At 34.3% G+C, this 26,828-nt stretch overlaps 5 protein-coding genes across 8 annotated transcripts; 2 read left to right on the top strand and 3 right to left on the bottom strand.

Moving 5' to 3' along the window:
* Positions 1 to 952: 952 nt before the first annotated feature.
* On the bottom strand, positions 953 to 5,357 carry PGR3 (proton gradient regulation 3). The gene is made up of 3 exons (XM_047316090.2): positions 1,705 to 5,357; positions 1,224 to 1,411; positions 953 to 1,125 (listed from the first exon to the last, which is right to left on the bottom strand). The coding sequence occupies exon 1, from the start codon at positions 5,085 to 5,087 to the stop codon at positions 1,767 to 1,769; it is 3,321 nt and encodes a 1,106-aa protein (XP_047172046.1). The 5' UTR covers positions 5,088 to 5,357; the 3' UTR covers positions 953 to 1,125; positions 1,224 to 1,411; positions 1,705 to 1,766.
* A 1,887-nt stretch (positions 5,358 to 7,244) lies between these two features.
* Positions 7,245 to 12,706, top strand: LOC124840104 (Sas10/Utp3/C1D family). 4 transcript variants are annotated; one of them, XR_015784424.1, is made up of 8 exons: positions 7,245 to 7,630; positions 7,728 to 7,783; positions 7,857 to 7,911; positions 8,056 to 8,136; positions 8,428 to 8,681; positions 10,484 to 10,566; positions 12,209 to 12,256; positions 12,375 to 12,706. XR_015784424.1 is itself a non-coding variant. In XM_047316099.2 (6 exons), exons 1-5 carry the CDS (start codon positions 7,426 to 7,428, stop codon positions 8,664 to 8,666), a joined length of 636 nt encoding a protein of 211 aa, XP_047172055.2. In that variant the 5' UTR covers positions 7,245 to 7,425; the 3' UTR covers positions 8,667 to 8,681; positions 12,375 to 12,706. The 4 variants fall into 4 exon arrangements, 1 of the variants encoding a protein (XP_047172055.2); XR_007028998.2 differs by lacking the exon at positions 10,484 to 10,566; XR_007028997.2 differs by lacking the exon at positions 12,209 to 12,256.
* Positions 12,707 to 12,918: 212 nt separating this feature from the next.
* On the bottom strand, positions 12,919 to 14,400 carry ENODL15 (early nodulin-like protein 15). The gene is made up of 2 exons (XM_047316103.2): positions 13,627 to 14,400; positions 12,919 to 13,354 (listed from the first exon to the last, which is right to left on the bottom strand). The coding sequence occupies exons 1-2, from the start codon at positions 13,808 to 13,810 to the stop codon at positions 12,993 to 12,995; spliced, it is 546 nt and encodes a 181-aa protein (XP_047172059.2). The 5' UTR covers positions 13,811 to 14,400; the 3' UTR covers positions 12,919 to 12,992.
* A 693-nt stretch (positions 14,401 to 15,093) lies between these two features.
* On the bottom strand, positions 15,094 to 19,164 carry LOC124840106 (transmembrane 9 superfamily member 8-like). The gene is made up of 7 exons (XM_047316102.2): positions 18,925 to 19,164; positions 17,817 to 17,981; positions 17,424 to 17,533; positions 17,219 to 17,324; positions 17,024 to 17,136; positions 16,781 to 16,934; positions 15,094 to 16,471 (listed from the first exon to the last, which is right to left on the bottom strand). Exons 1-7 carry the CDS (start codon positions 19,027 to 19,029, stop codon positions 15,314 to 15,316), a joined length of 1,911 nt encoding a protein of 636 aa, XP_047172058.1. The 5' UTR covers positions 19,030 to 19,164; the 3' UTR covers positions 15,094 to 15,313.
* Positions 19,165 to 22,239: 3,075 nt separating this feature from the next.
* Positions 22,240 to 26,821, top strand: LOC124840105 (phototropic-responsive NPH3 family protein NPY1-like). Its single transcript, XM_047316101.2, has 4 exons — positions 22,240 to 22,575; positions 24,147 to 24,216; positions 24,518 to 25,693; positions 26,033 to 26,821. The coding sequence occupies exons 1-4, from the start codon at positions 22,514 to 22,516 to the stop codon at positions 26,573 to 26,575; spliced, it is 1,851 nt and encodes a 616-aa protein (XP_047172057.1). The 5' UTR covers positions 22,240 to 22,513; the 3' UTR covers positions 26,576 to 26,821.
* Positions 26,822 to 26,828: the final 7 nt, after the last annotated feature.

The following is a 26,828-nucleotide window of genomic DNA, read 5'->3' as shown; positions in this document are numbered from 1 at the left end:
AACATTCAAAAACGAGAAATAAAATCAAATTATATAAGTTTCCCTTACCTCTAAGCGTAACCGAACGTTCACAAATACAGCATATGGTTCGCCTCTACCAGAGACCTTAGCATTCTACAGTCACGCCTTAAGAAACTAAATCAAACACAAGACCAGAAATACTCAGAATGAGAGGATCAACTCATGTAACCAAAAATATGGGTTTGCATGCGACAGAAAACTCACGGCTGAGGGAGAAATGAACTTATCATCTCGGAATCAAAAACTGATCGGTTCAAACGAACGCCCTCGACGCCGAGAGTACTCAAGTGTGGTTTGTTTGATGATCGGAGGAAGAAAAGAGTAAGATTTTTGTAGAGGGAGGATGAAGAAATCTTAGAGAGAATGAGGAGATTTCAGAAGGTTGAAGATGGGTGGTGCATGAAGAGAAGTGGCACGAAAATTTGAAAGTTTCAGTTTTACTCCTACCGTCAAAACCGTTCGTCCAATCTGCATCACACACCTGTCTTCCATTTTCTGAACTTCAGACGCTCCGATCGCTTACACCTGGCATCCACTCAAATGGGGTTTTTAGTGGGTTCTGACAAAAATAATTTCATTCAAACTTTCATTTCAAAAAATTTTCGTAAAATGATCAACTTAACAAAAAATACTTATTAGAAAAATTATAAAAGTCCGATTCACCAATAAATTCAACCCGAATGAGCCGAGTTCAAAATTGGTCGGTATGAAAATTTTAATAAAAATTTCAACCCAACCTATGATGAACTAGATTAACTCAGGAGTTCGAATCTATTTTGACAACACTAATTATTATTGTTATTATAAAAGTCAATAAACATTTTAATAAATGATTATTTATTAAATAATAGCACGAAAATGTAAAACTTACTTTCTCTTTATTTTAATACCTTAACAAAAGTTAAGGATCCCTTATTTGGCAATAACGGCATCAATAAGCTCTCACATTTTTTTTTATACAAATCTTGGTGTTTTTATACATTTCATAATCAGTTTACATCTTATTGTGATCCGAGCACATCTTAATTCCCTTACTACATACATCCCACCCCTCTATCATCAGCACCGAAAGCCTCATCTGTAATATAGCCGCGAAGCACATGCCTGCAAACACGAAAAAAATTGTAGAGCTTAAGTAATCCCAACCATATCGTATGTAAGGAATAGTAATATGATATATATTTGTGGGTAGAAATACTCACTGTCTAATGTTCGGAATTGATCCTCAAAAGTTATTGCAAGTACCAGGAGACTTTTTTTACATAAGTACTTCTCAGTATTAATCAGTAGGAATTCCAGCATGATACGCTTTTTTTGCATACCAATCATTAACTGAAAAGTTCAGGCATGCAATTCTAATATCCAAGGCAATTTCCATGACAAAGTGTTCCTACAAAAACCAAGATAAAAGGTTAATAAAACGAATGAATAATGCATACACAGACAAAGTAATAGTCTATTTATTACATTGTAACTATCAAAAGTTATATCTAGATTGATTTCTAATTGATTGACAATTTGACACAGCGAAAACTTTTACATTGACAATGCATAAAGAATAACCATCTTAAAAGTCATGTCATTGATGATTTCTAATCAGTTTATTTGTAAACATTTACGGTGAAATCAGGTAAAATCAATCATATTGTTTCCATGAAATCATTCTTAGTAAAACATTAATACCTCCATGCCACCCTTTTGAATCAGGAATATACGAAAAGGTCCCATGAGATAACTCAGTAAAATCAACATTTATTAGGCAATTGAGCAAATGTTCCTGCATTAGGACTACACCCCACAACCATCATCTTCTTGAGGACAGAAAAGGCTCGATCTTTGTTCCCTGACATAGTATGCCCACGAATGAGAGCATTGTAAGTGAAGACATTAGGTTCAAGACCCACAAGCTGCAGTTCCTCAAACATCATTCCGGCTCTGTCCACCATTCCAGCATTTCCAAAATGGAGAATCAATGAATTGTAGGTATAAAGATCAGGAGTAATTCCCCTATTCTTCATTTCACTGAAAAGAGAAAGAGCTTCCTCAAACATGTGAGATTTTCCAAGGCCATTGATCATAAGATTGTAAGAAACAGTATCAGGGTCAAGGCCAGTCAACTTTAGTTCCTCAAAGTAGTGCAAAGCATCATCAACTCTGCCATTCATGCACAGACATTCTACAAGAATGGTATAAGACTTTAAATCTGGCCGTATCCCTTCCTTAACCATCCTTTTGAATAAATCACAAGCAATGTCAACGTTGCCTGCTTTCCCAAATCCGTTGATGAGAATATTATAAATAGCACAGTTGGGCTTACAATGATAGTCTGTCATCTCCTCAAAAATATTCATTGCTTCATCTAATCTTCCAGCCTTTAAAAGGCCGTCTATGAGAGGGCCATATGTACAAGGAGTGGGAGAGAAATCACCACTTACGAGATCATAGTATAAATCTAATGCCTTATTTAAGTTTTTACATTTCACAAGGGCAGAGATGACGATATTATGGGTTATGGTATTTGGCTTGCATCCCCTACAGAGCATATCATTGTACAGTTCAAAAAGTTCATCAATCCTCTTTGATTTACCATGAGCATCAAGCAGCAAGTTATAGGTGAAAATATTAGGGCAACAACCCGCATTCTTCATCTCAATAAAAAGTTTGAAAGCTGGTTCGGCGATATTACTTCCAAGAAGCCCATCTATCAAGCAATTATATGATTCCGAGGAAGGGTGAACTCCAAAAGTTTTGGTGAATTTGTCAAACAAATTTTGAGCATGCAGAGCCTTGTTCTGCTTGCACAGGACTCTAATCAAAGGTATTATCAAATTATCATCTAGGCAAATAGAATGGCACACCAATCCTTCAGCAAATGAAATGGCCCCTTCTATTTCTGCTTCAATCAAAATACATTCCATTAATTCTCCCCAGAATTGACTACTTGTCTGTGAACCTGGTTGATGAACAAATTCCATGACAATCTTGATTGCATCTTCAATACTTCCATACTTTACAACACCAGGAAGGAGGGTGTACAATGTTACACGATCAGGGGAGAGAAATTTCTTCATTTGATGGTAAAACCAGAATGCATAATCAGCCCTGCCTTCTTTGAGTAAACCATAGATAATAGTGTTATAAGTCAGAACATCAGGACTACAGCTCATGATTGTCATTCTACAGAACATTTTCAAAGCCAAATCAACTGAATCATTCTTGCAAAGACAATCAAGGAGTGCGTTAAAAGTCACTGTGTTTGGAGGACATCCAGACTCATTCATACTCCCAAACAAATCAAGGGCTTTCCGGAGTTTTCCTTCTTTCCCTAAACCAGTAAGTAAAATGTTGTATGTCACAACTGTAGGAGCTAGCTTCAAATCCTTCAGTCTCCCAAACATTTTCCATGCCTCATCAACTCGGTCAGCCTTGTAAAGTGTGTCAATTAAAGAATTAACTACAATTATATCTGGTTCACACCCTTCACTTAACATCTCAGTCAAAAGTTTTGTGGACTTGTCTATTTGCCCTGCTTTGCTGTAGCACTTCATCATCATGTTATAGGTTACTGAATCAGGTAAAAGCCCACAATTGTGAAGATCATTGAATATATATTTTGCTTCTCTGATCCTACCTGTTTCAGCTAGACTATATAAGGACGCATTACATGCGGCTATACTAGGCAAAATACCTCTCTTTTTCATTTCTTGAAAGGTGTCAAGAGCTTTTTCAGGATCACCCAACTTTCCATAGTAGTCAATAAAAAGAACGTATGAATAAGCAGTTGGTTCAACACCCAAAGATTCCAGATTGCTGAAAAGCTCTAATGCCTCATCTAATCTTTTTAGGGTCAAAAGTCCAGAGATCAACGTGTTGTAAGTATGAAGATTTGGAAAAATTCCTTTCTCTTTCATCACATCTAATATATCAAATGCCTGATCAACTTTTCCTGACTTACATAAAGCCTCAACAATTATAGTGTAGGAAACCACATCAGGAGCATAACCATCAGCCTCCATCTCATTCCAGAATCTTTTCACCATTTCCAAGTTGCCATAATTGCTGAACTTGCCCATTAAAGTAACGTAAGTCACCTGATCCGGTTTGTGACCGCTAGCTCTCATCTTTGAGTACAATTCCATGGCCTTGTCAAGTTTCCCTGCAGCACAAAGCGCATCAATTAGAACCGTATAAGTGACAACATCAGGTCCGCATCCTTCATCCTCCATTGTCTTCAAAATCCCATACGCATCATCGATTCTCCCTGCCCTCCCAAGCACTCTAATACATATGGTGTATGTGTAGATATTTGGCCTCAAACCTAATGTTTTCATCTCTTCCAATAAATCCATAATGGTTCCGGTCTCCCTCCTCTTCCCCAATGCTACCATTAACGCTGAGTAAGTCTTCATACTAGGTTTCATCCCTTCCGAGATCATTCTTTTGTAAACCTTCAAAGCCTCTTTACAAAAGCCAGGTTGGAGCAGGAAATGAATCAGTCCATTATATGAATAAGCATTCAAGACAAACCCAGCTTGCCTCATCTTTCCAAGTGCAAACGGTGCTTGTCGAATCCCACCTTTAACCGAAAGAGCCTTAAAGATAGTCAGAAAGGTATTCGGATTCCTGTTAATCACTTGCTCTTGCATAAAATCGAAAACAAAAACCATATCCTCAACTCTCCCATGAACCCTCAGGAATTCAAGCATGTAATTACATGTTTCAGGTGTATGCACAAGATTAGGCAACTGGGAAACCATCTTAAAATACGAAAGAGCAGAATTGAGATCCAGAATTGACTTCAAAACGCCAATAACTTCTTCAGAAGACACTCTAGTTTTGCTCTTGCCATTTACTGCAACCACTTCAAGGGCACATCTTGTCTCCAAGACACGAATACCCAATTGTCTTTTTCCATGTTTCTTCCAATTTACCAAAGACCCATTTGGCAAAGATTTCATTTTGACAAATGGGGTTCCTCCAAAGAATCCATTATTGCTCAAAGCATAAACATTGGTGTCACCCAAAGCACAACAAGAAGTAGAAGAACGGGGCACTATAACAGCCATAGAAACACAAAAGTCCAACAGTAACAAACGAAAGGAGAGACTAGAATTCAGAACAAGCACATTGAAGAGTAGATGATGGCAAATCAAAAGTGTATGAACCTGTCACCGTAATTGGGTATGCAAACTGAGCACAGTAGAGAGTATTGCTTGATGAGATACAGAGACTTGGCCAAACATCAAGTTTGGGTTTTGGATATTTTTGCCACCAAAATATCAGCATGTGTAATGAAATTGTAACATTGCGGGCTTACCCTTATGATTGCGAGGTGATGGCTGAGGATACAAGTTCAACCTTATCAGTGATGAAATATCTACATGTTTAAGAGACAACTGCTACCAATAATAAAAAAAAAAAGATAAATTCTAATCAGCACTTACTCATTTAAAAGTGAATTTTTTTTATTCAAATATATTAACTTGTGCGTTTAATATATATATTAAAATGTTCTTGTAAAAAAATCTTGATTTTTTGTTACTTTAGAATTATAATATAAGTTGATATAGCAATTTATTTATTTTTAATGAATAAAAGTATTTTACTTCACAGAATTGACTTTAAAGTTTAAATCGTTTTGGGGAAATAAATCATATTTAATTAAGTTCATCCAACTTTAATAAAAAAAATTTACATGAAAAAATATTATTGGTTTTACACACAAAAAGTATTCTTTGTTTTTTAGGATAAAAATTATTCATTTTTTGAGTTTTATGATTGAGAGTGATGGTTTATTTATGTCATACATATTTTATATGATCGTGTGTATTTTGTCAACTCGTACTTTCTGTGTCTTTGTTTTATTTTTAAAACTTTTAAAAATTAGTTTTTATGTGTAAGGGAAAATTTTCTTCTTTAATATTTCATCAATTTTATATTGATTTTGAATCTTTATTCGTTGTTAAAAGTGTATTTAATATACATGAAGTTATATATATATATATATATATATATATATATATATATATATATATAATTTTAGGAATCTCAACGTCTTTTATTATTTTCTTATATTAAATTAAGAAATTTGAAAAATTAAAAATACTTACATTATGTATTGATAATAATATGTAAAATACTCATTTGAACCACATGCATACATGTATATGGAATACATGTAAATTGATAAATATTCGTTACAAATCCTCTCGAAACCACTAATGCTCAAATTATACCTACAACTTCCTACTAATTCTCAAAACTACTAAATATACCACTACTATGAAATATTAATTACTCGAATATTATCATTTTAAATAAACAATTACTTAAATATAATAATTATTCCATTAATTTGTTTATTACAAAAACATCTACAAACATTATGTATTACAGTCTTTAATACGTCCAAAAAAAAACTACATGTTTAAATTTTAATGATTTCATGTAACTATGTTTCGAAAAATTGATACATTGTAATTACTGTTTTAAATTGATACATTCAACTACTAAATCTAAACTCTGTAACATAAAATAATATTTATTTTATTGTGTTCTTAGCATCTATATTTATTATAGCAATTAAATTCCTAAATATAACCATTATTTTGAATATTACACTCAACAAATAACAACAATTCCATTTAACCCTTTATTTCAACATTAAAAATTACAACAAATTCATATAATAACTATATATCTCTTTAAATACTTTACCAAACGTTTAAAATAAAATTGATTAATTATTCAACTTTATTTATAATAACAATTAAATTAACTATTATAATAAAAAAATAAAAAAAAATACAACGATGTAGCACGGGTCTCAAACTAGTTATAGATGAATTTTGTGCACAAGTTTTTCTAACGAGTTGGTCTAACCATGCTATAAACATTATATGATAATACAAGGAAAGTGTTGTGTGATTTAAATTAATCTGAATAACATTGAATAAAATTCAATTTAATATTTTAAATTTTGATTCTATTAGTTTGTTTATATTTTTCAGAAATATTTTGTTAAATAGACTAGAAAAAGCCTTGTAAGTTGAGTATAAATTATTTGTATATTATAAATAAATCATAGATCATAATAAATAAATCATAATATACAATCTGAAGATTACGAATCTTATTTTCCATATTAAAATATTTGAAACCACTTTCATTTTATCTTATTTTATGTTTAATTTTCATATTTTAGACGAAACCGAACTAAACCAAACATAGACTAAGGAGCAGCTGCTAGGTGCAGCCAACCCAACAACATCGACTCTCTGTTTTCTTGTATTTTGTGGCATAAAAGAAGAACCAAACCCTACCTTGTACCCGTGTTCTGTGTGCGTGTGTGACAGTGGTGGTAGCTAGCATCTTCTCTCTCTGCTCTAACCTCTTAATTTCAAAATGGTGAAAGCAAGTGAGAGCGGTGCAGTTCCTGAGCCGGTTATGGATGCAGCCAACGCCACTCTCTCCAACCTTCAACTACTCCGAACGCATTTTAACGACTTTTTGTCGCTCTCCGACCCTCAAACCCTCTCCCAAATGCCCCCTCTTCAACGAGCTCACGCTCTCTTCATCCTCGCTAAAATCACCTCTACCCTTCTCGAATGTAATCCATAAAACGCTTATTTTTTCATCATGAATGTTACTATTTCGAGTTTGATTCCACCTTGATTTTATCTTTCTTCTGTTTTCATTCTCTCCAGTGAATTTGAGATGTAGTGGGGTCCACCCAGATGATCATCCCATCAAATCAGAGCTCGTGAGTTTCTGACAATTCTGTCTTTTTTTAACCTTGACAATTGCTAACGAGTGTTTGATTTTCGTCTTCCCAGGACAGGGTGAACTTGTACGAGGACAAACTGGAACGTATGGTTGATTTGAGTAAAGGTACATTTTTCTTTCTTTTCTCAAAAGTGTGCTTAGTGTTATGCATTTGTTGAATGTCCTTGTTGAAAATTAAACATGATGGGTATTTGGAAGTTCAAGTGTAAATTGTTTGCGTTGTATTGACTTTTGGTTTTGTTTGTGAAGCTCCACTGCGACCTTCCACTACCTTGAATTATCAGGCGGCTACACGCTTCATAGAACACTCGCTGCCTGACCTGACTTCTGGTGAGTGGTAAATTGTTTTATGGACATAAACTTAGATGCTGTTCTTGAGGTGCTTTTCATGTTAATTGTGATCAAAATTAGAGTTTCATCTTGCTTTGCGTAAAATGGGTTTGCATTAATGGTCATCGTAGATTCGATGTGAAATTTCAAGTCTAAGCTGAAAACAATGCCGAACGCACCTAATAATTGTTTCTAAGTTCTGTTCTTATTTTATTCCTTTCAAGGGTTATCTATTGTGTCTCATCCAATTTAACTTCGTGTGTGTAAAGAGAAGTGGTTTATTTTGTGCAGAGCAGAGGGCAAATATGAGGAACATAAGTAGAGGGGAGAGAACAAAGACAAACCTTCCAGGTCGGGCAGGTCAAAAGAGGAAGTATCATTCTTCTGAAAAACAATCTGTTAAAGCAGCTGCCAAGGATTTTTTGGAGAAAGCTGCTCGGGAGCTTCTTGGTGATACCAGTGGCGGTATTAAGGGACCGCTACAAGTTGACATGTCAGAGGATGATGACGACAAACAGCCCTTATCCTGATTTTCCAGAAATTTGGTAGAGTTCCTCATAATGTTATTGTTTACTTTTTTTTTAATGTGAAGTTAATGTCCCAACTCTCTGATATGTCTTTTGTTATAGTTAATAGTTAGAATTTGATCTATAAATTTTGGAATTTTCTCTTATCAACATAGGAATGAACTCCGAACAAACAATACGGTTTTAGGGATCTTTGCAAATCTCTTGATATGCCTACTAGTTATATGGTATATGCCAGTTCCCAGCTAGGAAATTGTAGCATATTTGATGATTGGAGAAACTAAATACATTCTTTTTACTACTTATATAGTTTACTTTTATTTAATAGTTTTCATTGAATATTTGTCTTTCATCATCACCTTATTCCGACGCCTACTATCAATTTAGTGTTACACTTAAGTTGTCATCTGCAAGCCTTTCCTATTTAAACAAAGAAAGAATTGGTAGTATCAATATTGAGAAATCATTGCAGTTAAGAGAGTTGTTGGATAACTAGTTAATTGTGTTGTGTGATTGAGTTTTAACTGTAGCTATATAGTATTGCACATGAAGAATGTATAATTTCGTTTTAGATATCCTCTACAGTTCAAACATTATTATTATAAATGGAATTCATTGCAGCATACCAACTCAGATAATATTGTAGGAGCTTAGGACGTGTGGACAACATTGGAAGAGCATGACAACTTGCATTCTCATAATCTCTATTTGTAATAACCAAAATCTTTAAAAAAAGGGGAAAAAATATGCTGAAATGAATGGGAAGATTGTGAAGATATTTTTTATCTTGATAATATGCCATTCATAGCACTCCTGCTCTTGGTAAATGACTATCAATCATTCTGGACTTGTCTACAATAGATCTTGGAATCTTCCTTGAGGAAGCCCTTTAGTGAAAATGTCTGTTATCTAAAATCATGTAGGGACATGAGTTGTAACCACTAGGTCTCTCTATCAAGATTATCTTTGATGTAATGTCTATCACGTTGAACTGGATTATGGTCAATGATTATATCTTACTTGTTATCACAGCACAATTGCACAGGGATGTCAACTCTTATTTTAAGATCATCAAGTATGATATTCATTCAAAGTCCTTCACACCACCTTGTTCACTAGAACATGGCACTCTAGTTATATATTTTTCTTACATAGTTCAAGTTATATATTTTTATCAACTTTGGGGAAACATAACTCACCACATGAATGATAATAGCAAAGTTGCCCTCCGCCAAGTTGAATCACTGTGGGCCGTGGCTTCTTGCATAAAAGCCTGTTTGGAACACTCATTGGATTATGTTCGTTTTTGTCACCTAACATTCAACACTAACACCTGCTACAAGTAGTGTGTCTTGATTGGTAGGGTGGCAACTAAGAATGTCGTTAGCTATGCTGGCTGTTTTATTTTTATTCGAAATGTTGATGGCTATCAACAATGTCGTTTTTGGAGATATACAAAATGTCTTCTTCTTTGTGTTGAAGGTGTTTTTCACCCTCGCAAAGATTTGCAAGGCTATCTCCACTAATACTGGTTCACTCTGAATCAGGATTTTCAAAATAAAGTTTATTTCAGCAACTAGGACTTTGTGAACACCAATAGGGTTGTTTGTGTCCTTATGACACTTTTGTTGACACCATTTTCAGAATTTTCTGCATTACTAGAGTAAACTTTATATTCTATCATTATGGTAGTTTTAACCATTGCTATTAAAGTGTTTTTAGAGCCTTTTCATTGTCCTAAACATCACGAGATTTTAAATTTCTACAGTTTTTCTTTTAGAAGGACAGAATATCTCAAACATGGAACTAAATTTTTGTAGGTGGTCCCACAGGCCTGATAGCAGGTGGCTTAATAGGCTTAACAAGCCTTGTTAGGGTTGGCTCCAATACCAGGTTGAACAATGTAAGATCATAAAGAATTATTTTATTAAAATCAATCATACCAATTACATTCTCATAATCTCTATTTGTAATAACCGAAACCTTTAAAAGGAAAATAAATATATGTCGAAAATTCTTAAGATATTATTTTTTCTAATTACTCTGGAATATTAAGAATACTTTTATCCTAATAATTTGCTATTTACAACGACACACCACTGTTCGGGGTTGACATATGAATGAAGAGGGAATACTTTGATTTTATATAAGAAGAGACTCAATCCTTTAGCAAGTTTTGGATTGAATTTGGTCAATGTATCAAGTTCTCTATTCCTCCTTGTTGAAAACAGTCTAATATCTGGCATTTAAATTCTAGATACATGATTTTTCAGATTTATGCATCAGTTGGAGAATTATATGTACTGCTCGTTATTACCCTTGAATGTCATTGTCTTGTGGATCAATATAAATATATGGCCTGCTGAATACTTTTTCACTCAAGCATTTCATCAAAATGTTCAATCTTCAACTTGGTATTAGAACGGGTTGGATCTACTCTGCTCTATCTTTTGGGCACATCTCTGACTTTATCTACCACCATGAGAGATATTGAACATGTCAGCATGTTCAACACTTTTTAAACATCACTTATTGTATGCCTTCATTGTGTCCGACAACCCTAGTCAAGCTTGAGCAAAGAGGGTAAGCTTAGGCTAAGCATGTCCTAAACAATGCTATCATAAATTATCAAATTGTAGTATAGATATTGCAAGGCTTGAACTTTTTGTCAGGCTTGTATCCCGGGACTTAACTAATGTTTAACTATTAATAGGTATGTTTCTTAGTACTTATTGTGGGATCATTAGTATATGAAACTGTAAGACTTGGCAAATTTGTTTCAACAATGTAAATTGTGTATAAACATTAGCCATGTTTTAGAGTCCACATCGAAGTCAGTATTTCATAGGGCCTAGGTACATCATCGCCATCCACTGGTGTTGCTCACACCATTGAGAACTCCCTCTAAAGCCCCTCCTTGTCAAAACACTAAAATTTCAGAGACCATCCTGCTACGCATCCTTTCATAAATATTGACAACTCTGACAAGGCTGCTGGACTGCGGCAGTGCATGATTGGATATATCTTGAAAACATCCAAGTGTCCACAAGCTCAATATATTTGTTCCCTGCTTGTAGCATTCAACTTATATGCTCATCTGGCTTGAAGAGCGTTGGAAATCGGTCCTATAGTTGGCACATAAACTCTAGGATAAGTGTTTGTTGAGATTCATGCATCAGTTAGGGAATTATATTAACTTCTCTTTATTACTCTTAAATGTAATTGTCTATGAATCAATATAAATATGTGGTGTTTTTAGTGCTTTTCACTCAAGTTTTCACTCAAGTTTTCACTCAAGCAACTCACCCATGTATTCTTGAGCCCTACTGTTGGAGGAGCTCATTGTGCAGAAGACAATAGTGTCTTGTAAGTTTATGATTTAGACAGTCTAATATCTGGCAAAAAGTTTGAATATAAATCTCATTCAATGATATACGAGAACACATTTTAGATCAGTTGTTTTACTTTTCATTCGCACTGCTGAATACCTTGATTATGTTGGTTGTTTCTTGTGAAGTTTATACTCATTTCTTGTATGTTTATAGATTTTGTCGAACTGAAGAGAATCTTAGTGAAAAGCCTGCAACTTTCAAGTATTTTACTTGTTTTGAAACTATACGTATTTTTGGTTTACCAAAATTTGCAGATTTCCGTGTTGTTTTATTCCATTTATTTTGTCTGAGATTTTATTCTTTGGAATTTTATTTCCAGGTGGAGCTGTGTCCGTAAGCGTTTTTGCTTTTCCGCTTTTGGCGATGGCTTCTATCTTCTTGGCGACAGAATCTTGTTAGATGTTTCTAATATCAAAATATTTCAGTTTTGGTTAGCTTCGATTAATGTCAGTTTTCAATAGATGCTTGGGACATTTGTCTGTTGTGGATTTGCAGATCAACCACATGTCTCAATTTTTTATAGGCTCTAGTAAGCTTCCACTTGCTTGGGTTCTGAAAGTGTCAGAAGTGAGTTGTTATAGGTCACAATTTTTGAAAAGTTTTTCAAGATTTATGCAATTTTAAGTTATATATGTCACAATTCTTTTAACATGTCTCGAATGCAATTTTAAGTTATAATTTAATTTTTTATTAAATATGTAAAAAAAGATGATAAAATTTGATGTAAAGGGAAAAGATGCAAAGGGTTTTAGGCAGCTGCTCTGTTGAATTAGATGTTACATTATTACATTGGTAATTTTGGATTAGTAATAACACTGGAGATAATTTCTACGAAAATGATTTATATCGCATGAGACAGTGAAGAGAAAAAGAAATATGAATGTAATAAAAGAATGATATATGATATATTCGGTACAAAAGAATTATATTCCAGAAATTAAAAGAACGTGACCACCAAAGTCATGGCAAACACTCCGAGAGTTGAGGTTAGAAGAGCAACTTGCAAGGTTGTAGCAGTACTAGTAGGAGCAACAGCTGGAGCCTCAAACTCCGCCGGAGAAGGTGCCGGAGAAATTGCACGGAATGTGTGCTTTGGAGAAATAACAACCACAACCAACTTTTGGCCCTTCTCACAGTGCCCCTTTGCTCCACTGATGAAGTAGAATGGCCCAGGACGTTCTAGCATCACCTTAGTATTCCCATCACTGTACTCTTTGATTGGGTTGGAGGTGCTGCAATTACCATATTCCTCCCTTGTTACTTCCAACACTGAGTCCTTCCCACTTTCGAATTTCCACACTGCCGAATAAGCATACAAATGTGTTACTTACGAATGGAAGGGAATGATAATAGTAACAAAAAGGGTAAAATTTTCAGCACTTGCAATACATGTTAACCTTTATATTAAAAAAAACTGTGAAATTGATACATCGTTGTTCAACTTAAGGACACTAAGATGAGGAACTAAATCATAATGACCAAAATCATCAAATTCAAGTGAAGATCAATTTTAACCAAATTGAAGACCTACAACACATCTTATCTAAAAGGTTGTGTTTATGGGAAGTTACCCAAATAGTCGCCAACTCTGAAACGAGACTTTTCAGCCCATTGATTGAGAGAATCTACTTCTGAAGATGGAATCTTCCAAGCATCAATCTTGCCTCCAACTAATAGTTCCTTAGCTGCTGAGAATCCAAGGAGAAGGAAAAAGAACAAAAGGGATGCAGAGACGGCTCTTGAGGAACTAGCCATGGTCTTTTCCTATTTGAGAACTGAAGAGAATGTATTGAAGATTTTACCTTTCTTACTCTCAGAAGCACGAAGTAGGGGTATGTAGTAGTGAGAGGAGTGTTGTATTTAAGGTGATGAAGAGGAGAGAAACTAGCCGTTGAGTGTTAGAAGATAGCATAGCAGAGCATGTGGGGGCCACTGTACTGAGTCTTCTGTTACTATGTGGGCCTTTTTAACGGTTAAAACAACGGTAAAGAAAACTCATTAATGAGCGATGATTCTGGAACCTGGACTGCATTCTCAGCATTGACGCTGTCACTTAATTGCTTCCAATTTTAACAGAAAATTAGAGTAATGATATATAACTGACATTTTATTTCTCTCTACTTTTTTTTGCCAGTTTTAGTACATTCTTAATTTTTTTTTTCTCTTCCATGTTTACTGACTCATGGGAGTCTATAGAAATATGGGTGTCTATAAATCATTTTCGTAGAAACTTGGCTATTAAATAAGTCGGGGTCAGAGACATTTATTACAAACCCAAAATTATTAATGTGATGTATCATCTATTCACCCTATTTTGCACCTTTTACATGTATTAAAAATATAAAATAATATCATAATTAAGAATTTTTATGATGCATTTATAATAGAATTAGGCGGAAGCAAGTGCTTAAAGCTCATTTATGACTTAATTTGGTTTTAATGAAAAAACCTTATATAATTTGTCGACTATATATCAATGAATTTTAAAACTATTTTAATACCACCAAACTTTTTCCTTAAAAAAATCATGGTTTAATAGCCAATTTAGTCCCTACTTTGGTTGAAAAATCTCAATTTAGTCCCTCGTTATAAAAGTGTTTTACATTAGTCCTAACTTTTAAAATAGTGGGTCAGATTGGTCTCTTTCGTTAAATATAAGTTAACGAAATTAATGGATGATGATGTGACACAGCTTAAAGCTGATGTGTTAGATTGGTCCCTCGTTAGCTTTAAGTTGTGTCACATCATCATCCATTAATTTTGTTAACTTATATTTAACATAAAGGACCAATCTGACCCACTATTTTAAAAGTTAGGACTAATTCAAAACACTTTTATAACGAGGGACTAAATTGAGATTTTTCAACCAAAGTGAGGACTAAATTGGCTATTAAACCAAAAATCATATGTTCAAAAAAAGCATTGTTCTAAAAGTGATGTTATTACCCAAAAATAGAAAAGTTGAATATTTCACTTCTATTGTGATAACTGCTCTAGTAATATAATAACATCTGCCCCATAAGACTGACAAGACGGTCTAACCAAACTAAAACCTTCTGTATTCAGACGACAATCCTAATTTGACAAAGGCAATTAAAATATACTGAAACAAAAAAATCACCGTCGACACAGTTCAAAATTGTATATAAAATAGGTTACATCTGAACATGCTAGTATCTGAATATCAAAATCCTTACACAAACTTTCTTCATTCTTTAAGAAGTATAGTAGATTGGTCCAAACCGCTGACTGCTATATCTAATCAATTTTGACGGAGGAGTAGATGAGCCTAGTGAACCAAAAGCATGCATAAAATCCGATTGTACCGGTCACCACAAAAAATGCATAAGAAGCTATGAGCATGTACCCAAAGTAAAATATCGCAGATACCAACTTTGTGATTTCAAGCTTGGTGAAGAAGTAGAAAGTTGCGTAAAGAAAGAGGTAAAGAGCAGAGGAACCAGAGGTAAGATATGACCGCCACCACCACAAGTAATCCTCACTGCACAACTGGAAGTAGCAGAGCACAATGGTTATTTCCGCACAAGTCACGATGAGGATGATGAAGACCAAAAAGAGGAATCCGAAGATGTAGTAAAACTGATTCAACCAGATTGATGTGAGGATGAAGAAAAGCTCAATGAAAACAGCTCCGAACGGGAGTATTCCACCAATCAAAACTGAGAAAACTGGGTTCATGTACCAAGCCTGCTCAGGGATCTGCCTAGGGATCTTGTTCGTTTTCACAGGATTCTCAATCGCAGGCTTCTTGAATCCGACATAGCTACCCACAAAAACAAGCGGAACCGAGATTCCAAACCATAAAAAGATCAGAGCAAACATTGTACCAAATGGCACAGCTCCAGATGATTTTTGGCCCCATATGAGAGCATTTAGAACAAAGAAAATGGCAGAGACAATGGCAGGGAACATGGTTGCAGTTCTGAGGGCAACTTTTTTCCACTCCGATCCTTTGAACATTTTGTACAGACGAGTTGATGCGTAACCGGCAAATATTCCCATGAAAACCCAAAGCAAGAGCATGGCTGTCATCAGCCCACCTCGGTTTGAAGGTGAAAGGAATCCAAGGACAGCAAACATCATAGTTACCAGCATCATGCCAAAAAACTGAACACCAGTTCCAACATAAACACACAGCAAATCTGAGTTAGTAGGAGGCCTAAACACATCACCGTGGACAAGCTTCCAACCAGTCTCCTCCTGGGCTTCTTCTTGGGTCTCAAGCTCGTTATATTTCGCAATGTCACGGTATAGTGTACGCAGCATTATCATTGCCACCATCCCCGAAAGAAAGAGAACAATCATTAATGAGTTAACAATTGAGAACCAGTGGATTTGATCATCATTCATTAGCAAATAGGCATCCCATCTTGATGCCCACTTCACATCACTCTCCTGTAGATGCCAGCCAAAGTTAATAGCAGATAATAAGAAATACAGCCCACAATCACATTTCATCATATATAATAACAAAGGGAGGATTTTAAAGAAGAATTCAACTAGAAGGACGAAGATTTATCACGATATGAAAAAATAATAAACATGCCAATTGGTGAAAGGGGATTTTAAACATTTCATTTTATCTCCCTAGCCACAAACTAGCTTCTCCGCTCTAACCATATGCCCTAACTTCTTGGCTCATGCCAATTACCACATTATACCATGAAGTAAACATTTAAAAATTTATCATCTCCCACAACTCACCTGGAATTCAACATCATAGGTGAAGATAATTTCCTTGCCCTCTTCAACCTCTTGGGGAGAGTTGGAGTTGACAACTGTGCTTTTAGCATGAGGGTCACAGGTTGTTAAACGAGTTGTTTTTCCTTCCCATTTACCTTCGTATTCATGTTTAGCACTGCAGATCAACACCCAGTTAAGAAAAGTCGCTACTAAATACCAGAACAAGATGAACCAATCAAAAGGAAACAGCACAAAAAGAATGACCTGAATGGCTTAACCTCAAAGCCCACTATTCTAGCAGATTCAGTTAGGACGTCTTTATGGTACTTGACAGTAAATGCTAAATGGTTGTGAATAAAATACTTCTCCTCCTTGCTCTGCACATTTAGAAAAAATTAGAAAAAATGCTAATTGGCATTCTAAACAATAGTCAAAGTGCTATTTAAATAGTGAACATACCCCACTGTACTGCCCTTTGAGTCCAACATGGAAACCCAGCTGATAAACAGTAGAATCCTGATCATTTCGTTTCAAGGGAACAACTAGGGGAAGGTTATCAAGAATCCTGTGCATGAAAGGCAGAGCTACCATAAGAAACAAACATATCACAATTGTAGTAGAATACTTGCTGAAAATAATAAAACAATTTATTGGCATATCATACATGTTCACCCTATACTCGTCACTGATCTTCTCTTTGAACTCCTTGGTAGTTTTGGCATCAAGTTTAAGATTACACACAATATTGCACATTTGTGGCTCGCGCATTTTAAACTGCAAAATATCAATGGGTCAGACAACAGTTCATAACCATAACAAAATTAAGAGAACTCGTGAAAGTTTAAAAAAGAAAAAAAAAAATCAGCTTGGGAATGAATAACCGGTTAACCACTCACATAGTCAAAAAATGGTTACTCATAACAGATAATTGAACATGGGTCAGAAAATTCAGTATTTAATTACTTAATTGTTCCTAAATTGAAACATATCACCAAGAATTCATTTATTGTCACTGTCATAATAATTAAACTGTCGAGATTAAACTAGTAAAACTCACCGCATAAAGAGAATTTTCAATGCGGTCACCACGAAGCACTTCTCCAAGATTTTCTGCACTGTCCTGTATTTTTTCTGGGCCGCAATAAGGAAGTGAATAATATGAATATGGAAGCTGGGTCTTTGTTGACGTTAATTTATTTACTTTCACTTGCAATTGGTCTCCCTGCAGCAAATAAAGATGTAACAAATCATTTAAGGCCTTGAGAGGCAGATTGATAATGAATTCTAAATACTCCTCATCTTGTCCACCTTACAAGCAAGACAGAAAGCTCATTACAGGCAATTCTTTAAAAGGGGGGATACACGACAGCAGTCAAATAAACTTTTCCATCCTTTATAAGTACTATTATAGTTGGTAATAAGATAACAAAGTGATAATAAGAAAGAACTTCAACTATGCAAAACAATCTCATGACATATCCTTTGTAATTAAAAACAACTGAAATCCTCAAATAAAACTGGAAGGAGGGTAGGCCTAGAGGTAAAAGCATATTTCATACATAAGAAACAATTAGTATTATTTTCCTGAAGTCTAACCGTTAACATCAAGTAGTATCACTGCCCAATATCGGAAAATAAATTTCTCAATACAAAGAGGTGCACGGAAGCAAAAGGTAGGTACTGCATCAATTCACACCCACAAAGAAATCCTATCCTCCAAAATCCTTTAAAGTTCCACATACAATAAAACCAACATCCATCTCTAATTAGCTGTGGAAAACTAAAACAGAGATAGTAAGCTTGATGTATCAACGAAAACAAACGTAGCAATTATAACCAAATTGCAACGGATAAACCGCAAGTAATAGAAATCAGACCTTTAATCTAGCAATAGATACACAAACACTAAAAATAAAGGTTCAAAGTTAAGAAATGAAAGCCCTTCATTGAAGCGAACTAAAACTTGACATTCCATATTACTTACCACACACTTCCAGCTCCTGTTTCGAGTTTCAACAAAAAAGTGTAACAATTTCATGAAAAAAACCTAATATCGATCACAATATTAACCCAATAAAACTCAGATCTCGCTTTTCGAGATTCAAACACGGATCGAAAAGCGAGAAAATAACCGATAGATGTGTTGGGGGGATATCAAAGGTTACCTTCTGGAAGTCCTGTGGTGCGACGCCGGGGAGATAGAAGCAGTGAGAGGCATGGATCAGAAGCAGAAGAACCGCAGAGAAGGCGAGAGATCTCCAAAACGCCATGGCGTTCGAGATCCAGATCTGGAATCTCTTTTTCACGCGCTTCGACTTGAAGAAGAAGCGTAGTCACGACCACCACAGAGAGAGGACTCGGTGCCTAATCTGTTTTTCTCCGGTTACAATTAGGTACAGTTACTGCATTTACTTATATATGATGTTGCACAGTTGGTCCCTCTATTTGAATCTGACCCAACGCGTTTTGATATTTTTCCATTTTCTCTTTGGACTGGAGGGCATAATGGGAATTATGAAAGAATTAATTAACCTAACTTCTTCATTAATACGCAAGACTACAGAATCAGATCTCAGCATTTGCAAGAACATTCATTACTCTTTAAAACAATATTAAAACTTTCACCGTCAGCTCTCTCAGAAATTTGATTTCTTCATAACAATTTCCCCTGGCATAAATATTTTTATATTAAACTTGTTATTGAAATTTTTTTGAATTACTTTTCAACCTAAAAGAAATCATAATTAGATCTTTTTAATTCACTCTTTAATATTTTTAATTATTACCAATTATCGTTTTTAACATAGTAAGTGACGTAATTAATAATTTAAGACAAAGTTGAACCGGTGACACTTAGGTGTGTGTTGGCATGGTTTTACAGTCTGGAAATTGAAATTGCATATTCAATTTTGTCTTTTCTTTATTTTATTTATCTTTTCATGGAAATCTTAACAAAAAAATATTGAAAGTAAAAAATGAAGAAATCAAATCAGCACAAAAAAACCGACAACTTGGCAAAACGAACAAAACATAGCATGCATCCCATCATTGAACACTCGATTTTATGTACACAAATAAAAATATCAAAACATATAAAATATGTGAAAATATTACCTTAAGAAATTATATACATCACCTTCCATGATTTAGGGTGGGTGTGTTATATTTGTTTGCACTTAGATTGATTTTATTTTTATTTATTTAAATATAAAGTGGATGTTAATAACAACCACATAAATGTGTTATACCTTTCTTTACTATTTGACTATAATGTTGTGAATATGTATGGTGTACGGAAGGATATCAGCCTTTCCCCTCAAAAAGGTTAGAAATAGTTGACCATTTTTTTTTGTTATTTTGTTATATTTTTTAAGACATGTACGTACATATACTATAAAATATTTTATCATAAAAATAATTTTAAGTTTTTATCTGGTTAACTAGTATTTTTTATTAAATAAATTATGATAATTACTGTTTTCTATGTTAAATTATTCAAAATAAACTCAATAATTCAATATCATTAAATGAAATTAGTTTCTTAAAACATATCGCTAAAATAGTATTATAATATACTTATCGAGAAGTTTTTAAAATGCTTAAGTGCTGAGGGTAGATTGTCACTTTCGAAAATGAAGTTTTACGTGAAAATTGATTTTGTGAAATTTTAAATACTATATAATTTTGATTTCCTATTTTTAAAATAACTTCGTTTTATTACATTCTTCGTAAAAATCATAATTAAGTTTTAATCCTTAAAAAATATTAATAATTTTTAAAGTTGGATAAATCTTTCTTACAATACTCTCTCTTTCCGTTTGAAAATTATAATTGATACAGTATATTAGCTTATTTTTAAAACATAATTGCTTTACAAATTTAAAATAATATTTGTAATGTTTTTTCACTTATACCTGCTTTTATATTTGTAATGTTTTTTTATTTCACTAAAAATATAGACATAAAACTTTTATATGAATCAGTGGGTGCACGTTTGTAAAGTCAGAAACTAGTACCAGACTCACAATTGTATTATTATTTTTTAATTCGAATTCACTGTGCCATTTTTTTTTACTATTTTAATTATTTAACCTTTAACATTACGTTACTTTTGTATTTAACTTGCCAAATCGATAACTCAAACTTACTATCATTATTGAATATCTTTCATTACTATTTAATATATATAAATATAAATATTATTATCCAAATTAATTTTATAAAATTAAGTTATTTAAATTTATTTTTTAATATAGTGTCGAACATTTGAACTCTATTATAACAAAATTTACTTTTATCATGTTTATTGTATCATTTCTTATCAAATGATCGTTGATATATAATCTAACGTTTTTCAGTATAAAGAAGATATGTTGGAGATCTATTCATGTAGAGGTGAAAAGATGAAGTATTTTATACATTTTTGCTTTCAAATTTTAGTCATATGTTATAAATTATATCCCATTACTATTTGACACGTGTATACGCACTACTGTCTTCTTCGTGCCTGTTCAATGTTTAGAATATCAAGAAAAAAAGGAATGAATTTACATATAAGAAAAGTTAAATATCTTTTTTAAAATCTAAAATAATAAATATCAGTAATTAGTTTCACATTATTTTTTATGAATTTACCATAAAAATTAAAGTGTATATTAGTTACATATTTTTTAAAATAAATGCTTCGTTAATTCTATTTTAAATAAAATATATTTAAAATAAGTTATTTTAAATTGTTGAAAAATAGAATATAATTGACCATGATCATTATCCTAGAAAACAAATATCAGCAAACATTAAATGTTTGCACAGTGGCATCTTCCAAGTTGTACTCTTAAAACTGGAAGTCATTGGAGTCTCAGACAAATCCAAGAAGAAAGAAAAACGAAAGTTACAATAGTAACAAGAGAAACATTTACGCTGTTATGTTTACTGGATCTGAGGAAGGAGATTTTAAGAAATTTAAGAGGATTTGAAGATAAATTGTTTTATCATTTATTTAAGTAAATTCGGAGATAAATAAAAATAATTTTGGAAATAAATGTTTTTAATTTATCACGTCAATACAATTGTATATTAATTTTCACAAATTTTATTTTTAAATTTATTCTCATTTATCTCTAAATTCACTTAAATAAACGATAAAAAAATTTATCATTAAATTTTCTCAAATCTCCTCTCTCAAATCCACTACAAATAACAGGCTTTAGAGTGTTCTAACGTTGAAGTTTTAAAAACATACTAATACTTAGATAAGGAATTAACCTTAAAATCTTCGGCTGTTATGTTACTGTTTGAAATATGATAGTTAAAAGTTATGAACTTTTCATGAATCTAAAGAATTATACTGTTTTTGCTTTATTGTGAAGCGTTTGAGAAGCATGGTGGTATTTGGTTTGGTTGTTGCAACTTGAGAAGGAGGAAGAAAGAATTGTGTTACTACGTCATCAGAGAATGGAAAACAGCACGTGTGACGACAGAGATAGCATCATCATCGTCCTCCAAGGTAAAAACACTACAAGACAAGGATGGAATGTGCAGGGATAAAGTGGATAAAAAGAGTAAAGAGTAGGGACAAAAGGGTCCAACCAGACCTGAGGATGAGGCAGTGCCACCCTGTCTACCTCTTTTCTTTCTTTCTTTTTTACCTTACCTGCAATGCAAACTTGACTTGAGATTCCAACTCCATTCTGCACTGTGTTTCTCTGAATCACATTTGCTTTCGTTTTGTTTTGGGAGATAGCAAAAAGAGAGATGAAGTTTATGAAGTTGGGTTCCAAGCCTGATGCTCTTCAAGCTGATGGAAACTCTATAAGGTCAGTGCCAGTATTCATCTTGCAGACTCACACCTTCTATTTTTTCCTTCTTGATTAGATCCTGCATGCATTTTGCACCCCTCTTCACCATTCAACTTCAATAACACCTTCATTTCATTTCATCACACATGCATTTATTTAACTGTTTAAGCTTAGTCAGCCGCTACTGAGAAATTTGTTGACTTCAAATTGAAAACAAGATTTCTCCACACATCCCATTGTCAGAATTGTTCAATTTCTATGCTAATGCAGAGAAAAATTTCACTGTCAACCAATCAGAAATCAGAGTTTATACAAATCTTTAAGGTAGTTCTTGTAAAAGTCAACAATTTTTCATACACGATGATCTGTGATTGGATAAGAGTCCATAACTTTGTGACTGTATAGACTCTTTTTTTTTCTTTTGTTAGGTATAATGTTAACATTCTAATTTTGTTTCTAGTGTGTTAACATTGTAATTTTGTTTTTGGTAACCAAAAAGGGTGGGAGAAAGAGATCGTGGTCCATCCTTTGAACTGTGCTGTTTTTCACGAGCTTGTGGTCCAACTATGGTAAAAGTGATGTGGAGTAGCCATCATCTTCAATTATGGCTGGACACAATCTTTTTTAAGAAAACAATATTAATAAACTCGCCGTATCTGTTTTATTTTGCCTCGCTAGTTTTTGTATGACATGTTCCTGGGGTGGGGCACTCATTATTGTTTTGTTACCTTGTGTAAGTGCATGTGGTTATCGTGTGAAAAAAATTAAAAGATAGATGCAAAAATTCCAAATGAGGTCCCAGTGGACCCTGAGAAAATTTGCTAGGGTGGGATTCATGCATAATGACTCGTTCCCCGATAATAATAAGGTTAAAGAGTTTCACTTGAGGGTGGAATGTTTTAAAGAGGTAGCTTAACCAGGTTTGGTCCCTTTTCTGTCTGTTCTAAAGCATGCTTGACAATGAAATGTCATCTTTTATGCATGCGTGTGGTATATGTATGTGTGCAGATAGGAAACATCTTTGGATAATCAATATTAATTTGAAAGTTTATCCAAATACCTATTAACTTGGACTAAATTGTCTTGCATTCATTTTTTTCCCTGCAAGTTAATGAGGGCTTGACAGGCAATTGCTTTTCTTCCCAGAGATTGTTTCCAAGGAAATGGTTGATTTTTTTTCCCAAGAGTTTTCTTAGGAAGTTGGAAAGAAACACTATTTCTTCTTCAAAATAGGCTAATCAACAAATGTAATATGTAGAACAGGATTTTCTTTTGCTACAGACATACAATCAGGTTTTGGCCTCGGGAGCTATTTGATTGATGCTAATACCAGAAAAATGTGTAAGATTGGAATGAAAAGCACACATTTTGATAAGTATTTTGGCTGAAGGATCTCACTTCCTGGCATAACTTTAATCACTTTTTCCATCATAAGTTGACACAGGTTTCAAACATGGCATGTGGTTAACTATGTACACTCACAGTCTTATACATTTTGAACACCAGGGATGCTTTGTGTGTCTCTATTTAATTTTCCTTGCAAAGTCTGTCCTTTACGAGCTTACATACCAACTTTAATTCTCATGTAGGTATGTGTCATCTGAATTGGCTACAGATGTTACTGTTACGGTTGGTGATGTTACATTTCACCTTCACAAGGTATAATTTTTTGTCATTTAAACTTTTGTGCTGCATTTTATTCACTTAATCTAATGATATGATTTGTGTGACCAGAGTCACAACATAATGTAGCTGGTAATAATTTGGGAATATTCATTATTCAAATGTTACTAGCTTATACTATCAAAATGTTGTAGTGATGGGTGTTGTGTTCTAGTATGTGCATTTAGTGTGCATTACCACCCCCAACCACCACAAATTTGTGGTTTTTAGGTGACACAACTAGTTTTTTGCTCGCTCCCTTTGTTGTTTACTAATTTTGAGCTTTTAAGAGTTGCAGTTCCCTCTACTGTCGAAAAGCAACAAACTGCAAAAATTGGTATCAAAAGCTAATGAAGAGAGCTCTGATGATATTTACTTGGATGATTTTCCTGGAGGACCAAAGGCCTTTGAAATATGTGCAAAATTCTGTTATGGAATGACTGTTACTCTTAATGCTTACAATGTTGTAGCTGCTCGTTGTGCAGCTGAGTATCTTGAGATGACTGAGGATGTTGATAGAAGAAACTTGGTTTTAAAGATTGAGGTGTTTCTTAACTCAAGTATCTTCCGCTGCTGGAAGGATTCTATCATTGTTCTCCAAACTTCTAAATCTCTTCTGCCATGGTCTGAGGATCTGAAGATCATTGGGAGATGCATAGACTCCATAGCTTCTAAAACTAGTGTGGACCCAGCATACATCACTTGGTCTTACACTTACAATAGGAAATTAGCTGAACCTGATAAAATTGTTGAGGACAAGATGACATTTCTAGAGAAAATTGAGTCTGTTCCTAAGGATTGGTGGGTTGAAGACATATGTGAGCTGGACATTGATCTTTACAAACGAGTAATGGTTGCTGTGAAATCAAAGGGAAGAATGGACGGTCTTGTTATTGGGGAGGCACTAAAAACCTATGCCTTAAGATGGATACCTGATTCTGTGGATACATTAGTTTCTGGTGCCAATGCCTCAAGGACTAAATCTGTGGTAGAAACAATTGTCTGTCTATTGCCATATGATAATGGCATTGGTTGTTCGTGTAGTTTCTTACTGAAGCTATTGAGAGTGGCCATATTAGTCTCTGCAAATGAGTCATCAACAAAAGAATTGATGAAGAGCATCAGCCTTAAATTGCATGAAGCTTGTGTCAAAGATTTATTGATTCCAGTAAGGTCTCCCCAGACTACTACATATGATGTTCATTTGGTACAAGGTCTTTTGAATCAATACATGAATGACAAAAAAGGAAGCTGTGGCATGGAGGTTGTTGAGGAGAAACATGGAGAAGATGAATATACTTTAGCACGAAGGTCTTTATTGAATGTTGGCAAGTTGGTGGATGGTTATCTTGGAGAAATTGCACATGATCCTAATCTTGGCCTCTCTAGTTTTGCTGATTTGGCACAATCCATTCCAGGTTTCGCTAGACCAGATCATGATGGTCTATACAGAGCTATAGACATCTACTTGAAGGTAGCGTTCTGTTTTCCTCCACGGTTTTGTTGGTCATTCCTGCATAGTTGTTAACTTTTGATTATTACCTGTCTCATAATTCGGTGTTTAGAAACAAATATAAAGCATACTTTATGAACATAATCAACACTCAATTTTTGTATAGGTGATATCTTTTAGCAGTTTTCTTTTACCTCTGCTTAATAGTTAGTGCATTTTTCTATATCATGAGGAAATACCTTATCTCCGAATGGGAGGTTCCTTGTCAAATTCAATCTTAGCCATTTACTGATATGATAAGGAAACAGGCAATATACATATAGGTTGCATGTGCTAACTATGTTCTTCTTCTGTCTTCAGGAGCACCCAGAATTGACAAAAGCCGAAAGGAAGAAACTATGTGGACTGATGGATGTCAGAAAATTGACTGCAGATGCTTCCATGCATGCTGCACAGAATGAATACCTTCCCCTTCGAGTTGTAGTCCAAGTTCTCTTCTTTGATCAGGTAAGGTCTTCTATCAGCTTTCAATCACTCGGCCACAATAGCACGTATGACCCTTCAAGCTCTCCAATGAATCGAGATGAGGGGTGTAAGAAAATGATGGAAGATAGCTGCCAACCCCTCAATAACCAGATGAGCCATTTGAGGATCAAGGATGAAGAGTTGCATAAAAATGGGAAATTAGGTAAGAAGAATGGCAAAAACAGCAAAAGTGGCCTTCAGTTGCTGCCGTCAAGATCAAGGAGAATTTTTGACAAGTTATGGAGTGTGAGAAAAGTACTAGGAGAGAATAGGAGCTCGGACACTTCAGGGAGTTCTAGTAGCCCAACTTCTTTAGGCCATGGTGACACCAAATCATGTAGCCTCTCTTTGAGACACCAGAGGCATTCCATCTCTTAGGAAGTTAGTAGATTATTTAGAAAGGTGACGGTGATTCAAATTGCTGTCTATGTGTAAAGTGGTAGTAGGATGTTACTTTCATATTTGCAATGCATGCCAGAGTGAGGAAAAAGGTTCATTAACATTGGATTAAAATGTAATGTAGTTTTATGTTTCATTCAAGTGTAAAAGTAAGACCTTCCATGGTACAGAATGCCACTGGGTGTATGATCTGTTCTGTATACAACTTATTTGATTTTTCCGCAACGATTCA

The sequence above is a fragment of the Vigna umbellata genome, chromosome 2 (genome assembly GCF_029865625.1).
Source record: "Vigna umbellata cultivar VRB3 chromosome 2, Vumbellata_1.0, whole genome shotgun sequence".
Lineage (NCBI taxonomy): Eukaryota > Viridiplantae > Streptophyta > Magnoliopsida > Fabales > Fabaceae > Vigna > Vigna umbellata.
The sequence above is the reverse complement of the archived record's forward strand: the minus strand, read 5'-3'. Positions and strand labels throughout refer to the sequence as shown.

What these genes read in the sequence shown, in the direction of transcription:
- PGR3 (XM_047316090.2), bottom strand. Translation starts at nt 5,087, where the DNA reads ATGGCTGTTATAGTGCCCCGTTCTTCTACTTCTTGTTGTGCTTTGGGT.
- LOC124840104 (XM_047316099.2), top strand. Translation starts at nt 7,426, where the DNA reads ATGGTGAAAGCAAGTGAGAGCGGTGCAGTTCCTGAGCCGGTTATGGAT. An exon ending in ATCCCATCAAATCAGAGCTC is followed by an intron (nt 7,784 to 7,856) that starts GTGAGTTTCTGA and finishes TCGTCTTCCCAG; the next exon opens with GACAGGGTGAACTTGTACGA. An exon ending in TATGGTTGATTTGAGTAAAG is followed by an intron (nt 7,912 to 8,055) that starts GTACATTTTTCT and finishes TTGTTTGTGAAG; the next exon opens with CTCCACTGCGACCTTCCACT.
- ENODL15 (XM_047316103.2), bottom strand. Translation starts at nt 13,810, where the DNA reads ATGGCTAGTTCCTCAAGAGCCGTCTCTGCATCCCTTTTGTTCTTTTTC. An exon ending in CAGAGTTGGCGACTATTTGG is followed by an intron (nt 13,355 to 13,626) that starts GTAACTTCCCAT and finishes CTTATTCGGCAG; the next exon opens with TGTGGAAATTCGAAAGTGGG.
- LOC124840106 (XM_047316102.2), bottom strand. Translation starts at nt 19,029, where the DNA reads ATGGCGTTTTGGAGATCTCTCGCCTTCTCTGCGGTTCTTCTGCTTCTG. An exon ending in TTGAAAATTCTCTTTATGCG is followed by an intron (nt 17,534 to 17,816) that starts GTGAGTTTTACT and finishes GATATTTTGCAG; the next exon opens with TTTAAAATGCGCGAGCCACA. An exon ending in GACGAGTATAGGGTGAACAT is followed by an intron (nt 17,325 to 17,423) that starts GTATGATATGCC and finishes TTTCATGCACAG; the next exon opens with GATTCTTGATAACCTTCCCC.
- LOC124840105 (XM_047316101.2), top strand. Translation starts at nt 22,514, where the DNA reads ATGAAGTTTATGAAGTTGGGTTCCAAGCCTGATGCTCTTCAAGCTGAT. An exon ending in GCTGATGGAAACTCTATAAG is followed by an intron (nt 22,576 to 24,146) that starts GTCAGTGCCAGT and finishes ATTCTCATGTAG; the next exon opens with GTATGTGTCATCTGAATTGG. An exon ending in TTACATTTCACCTTCACAAG is followed by an intron (nt 24,217 to 24,517) that starts GTATAATTTTTT and finishes TAAGAGTTGCAG; the next exon opens with TTCCCTCTACTGTCGAAAAG.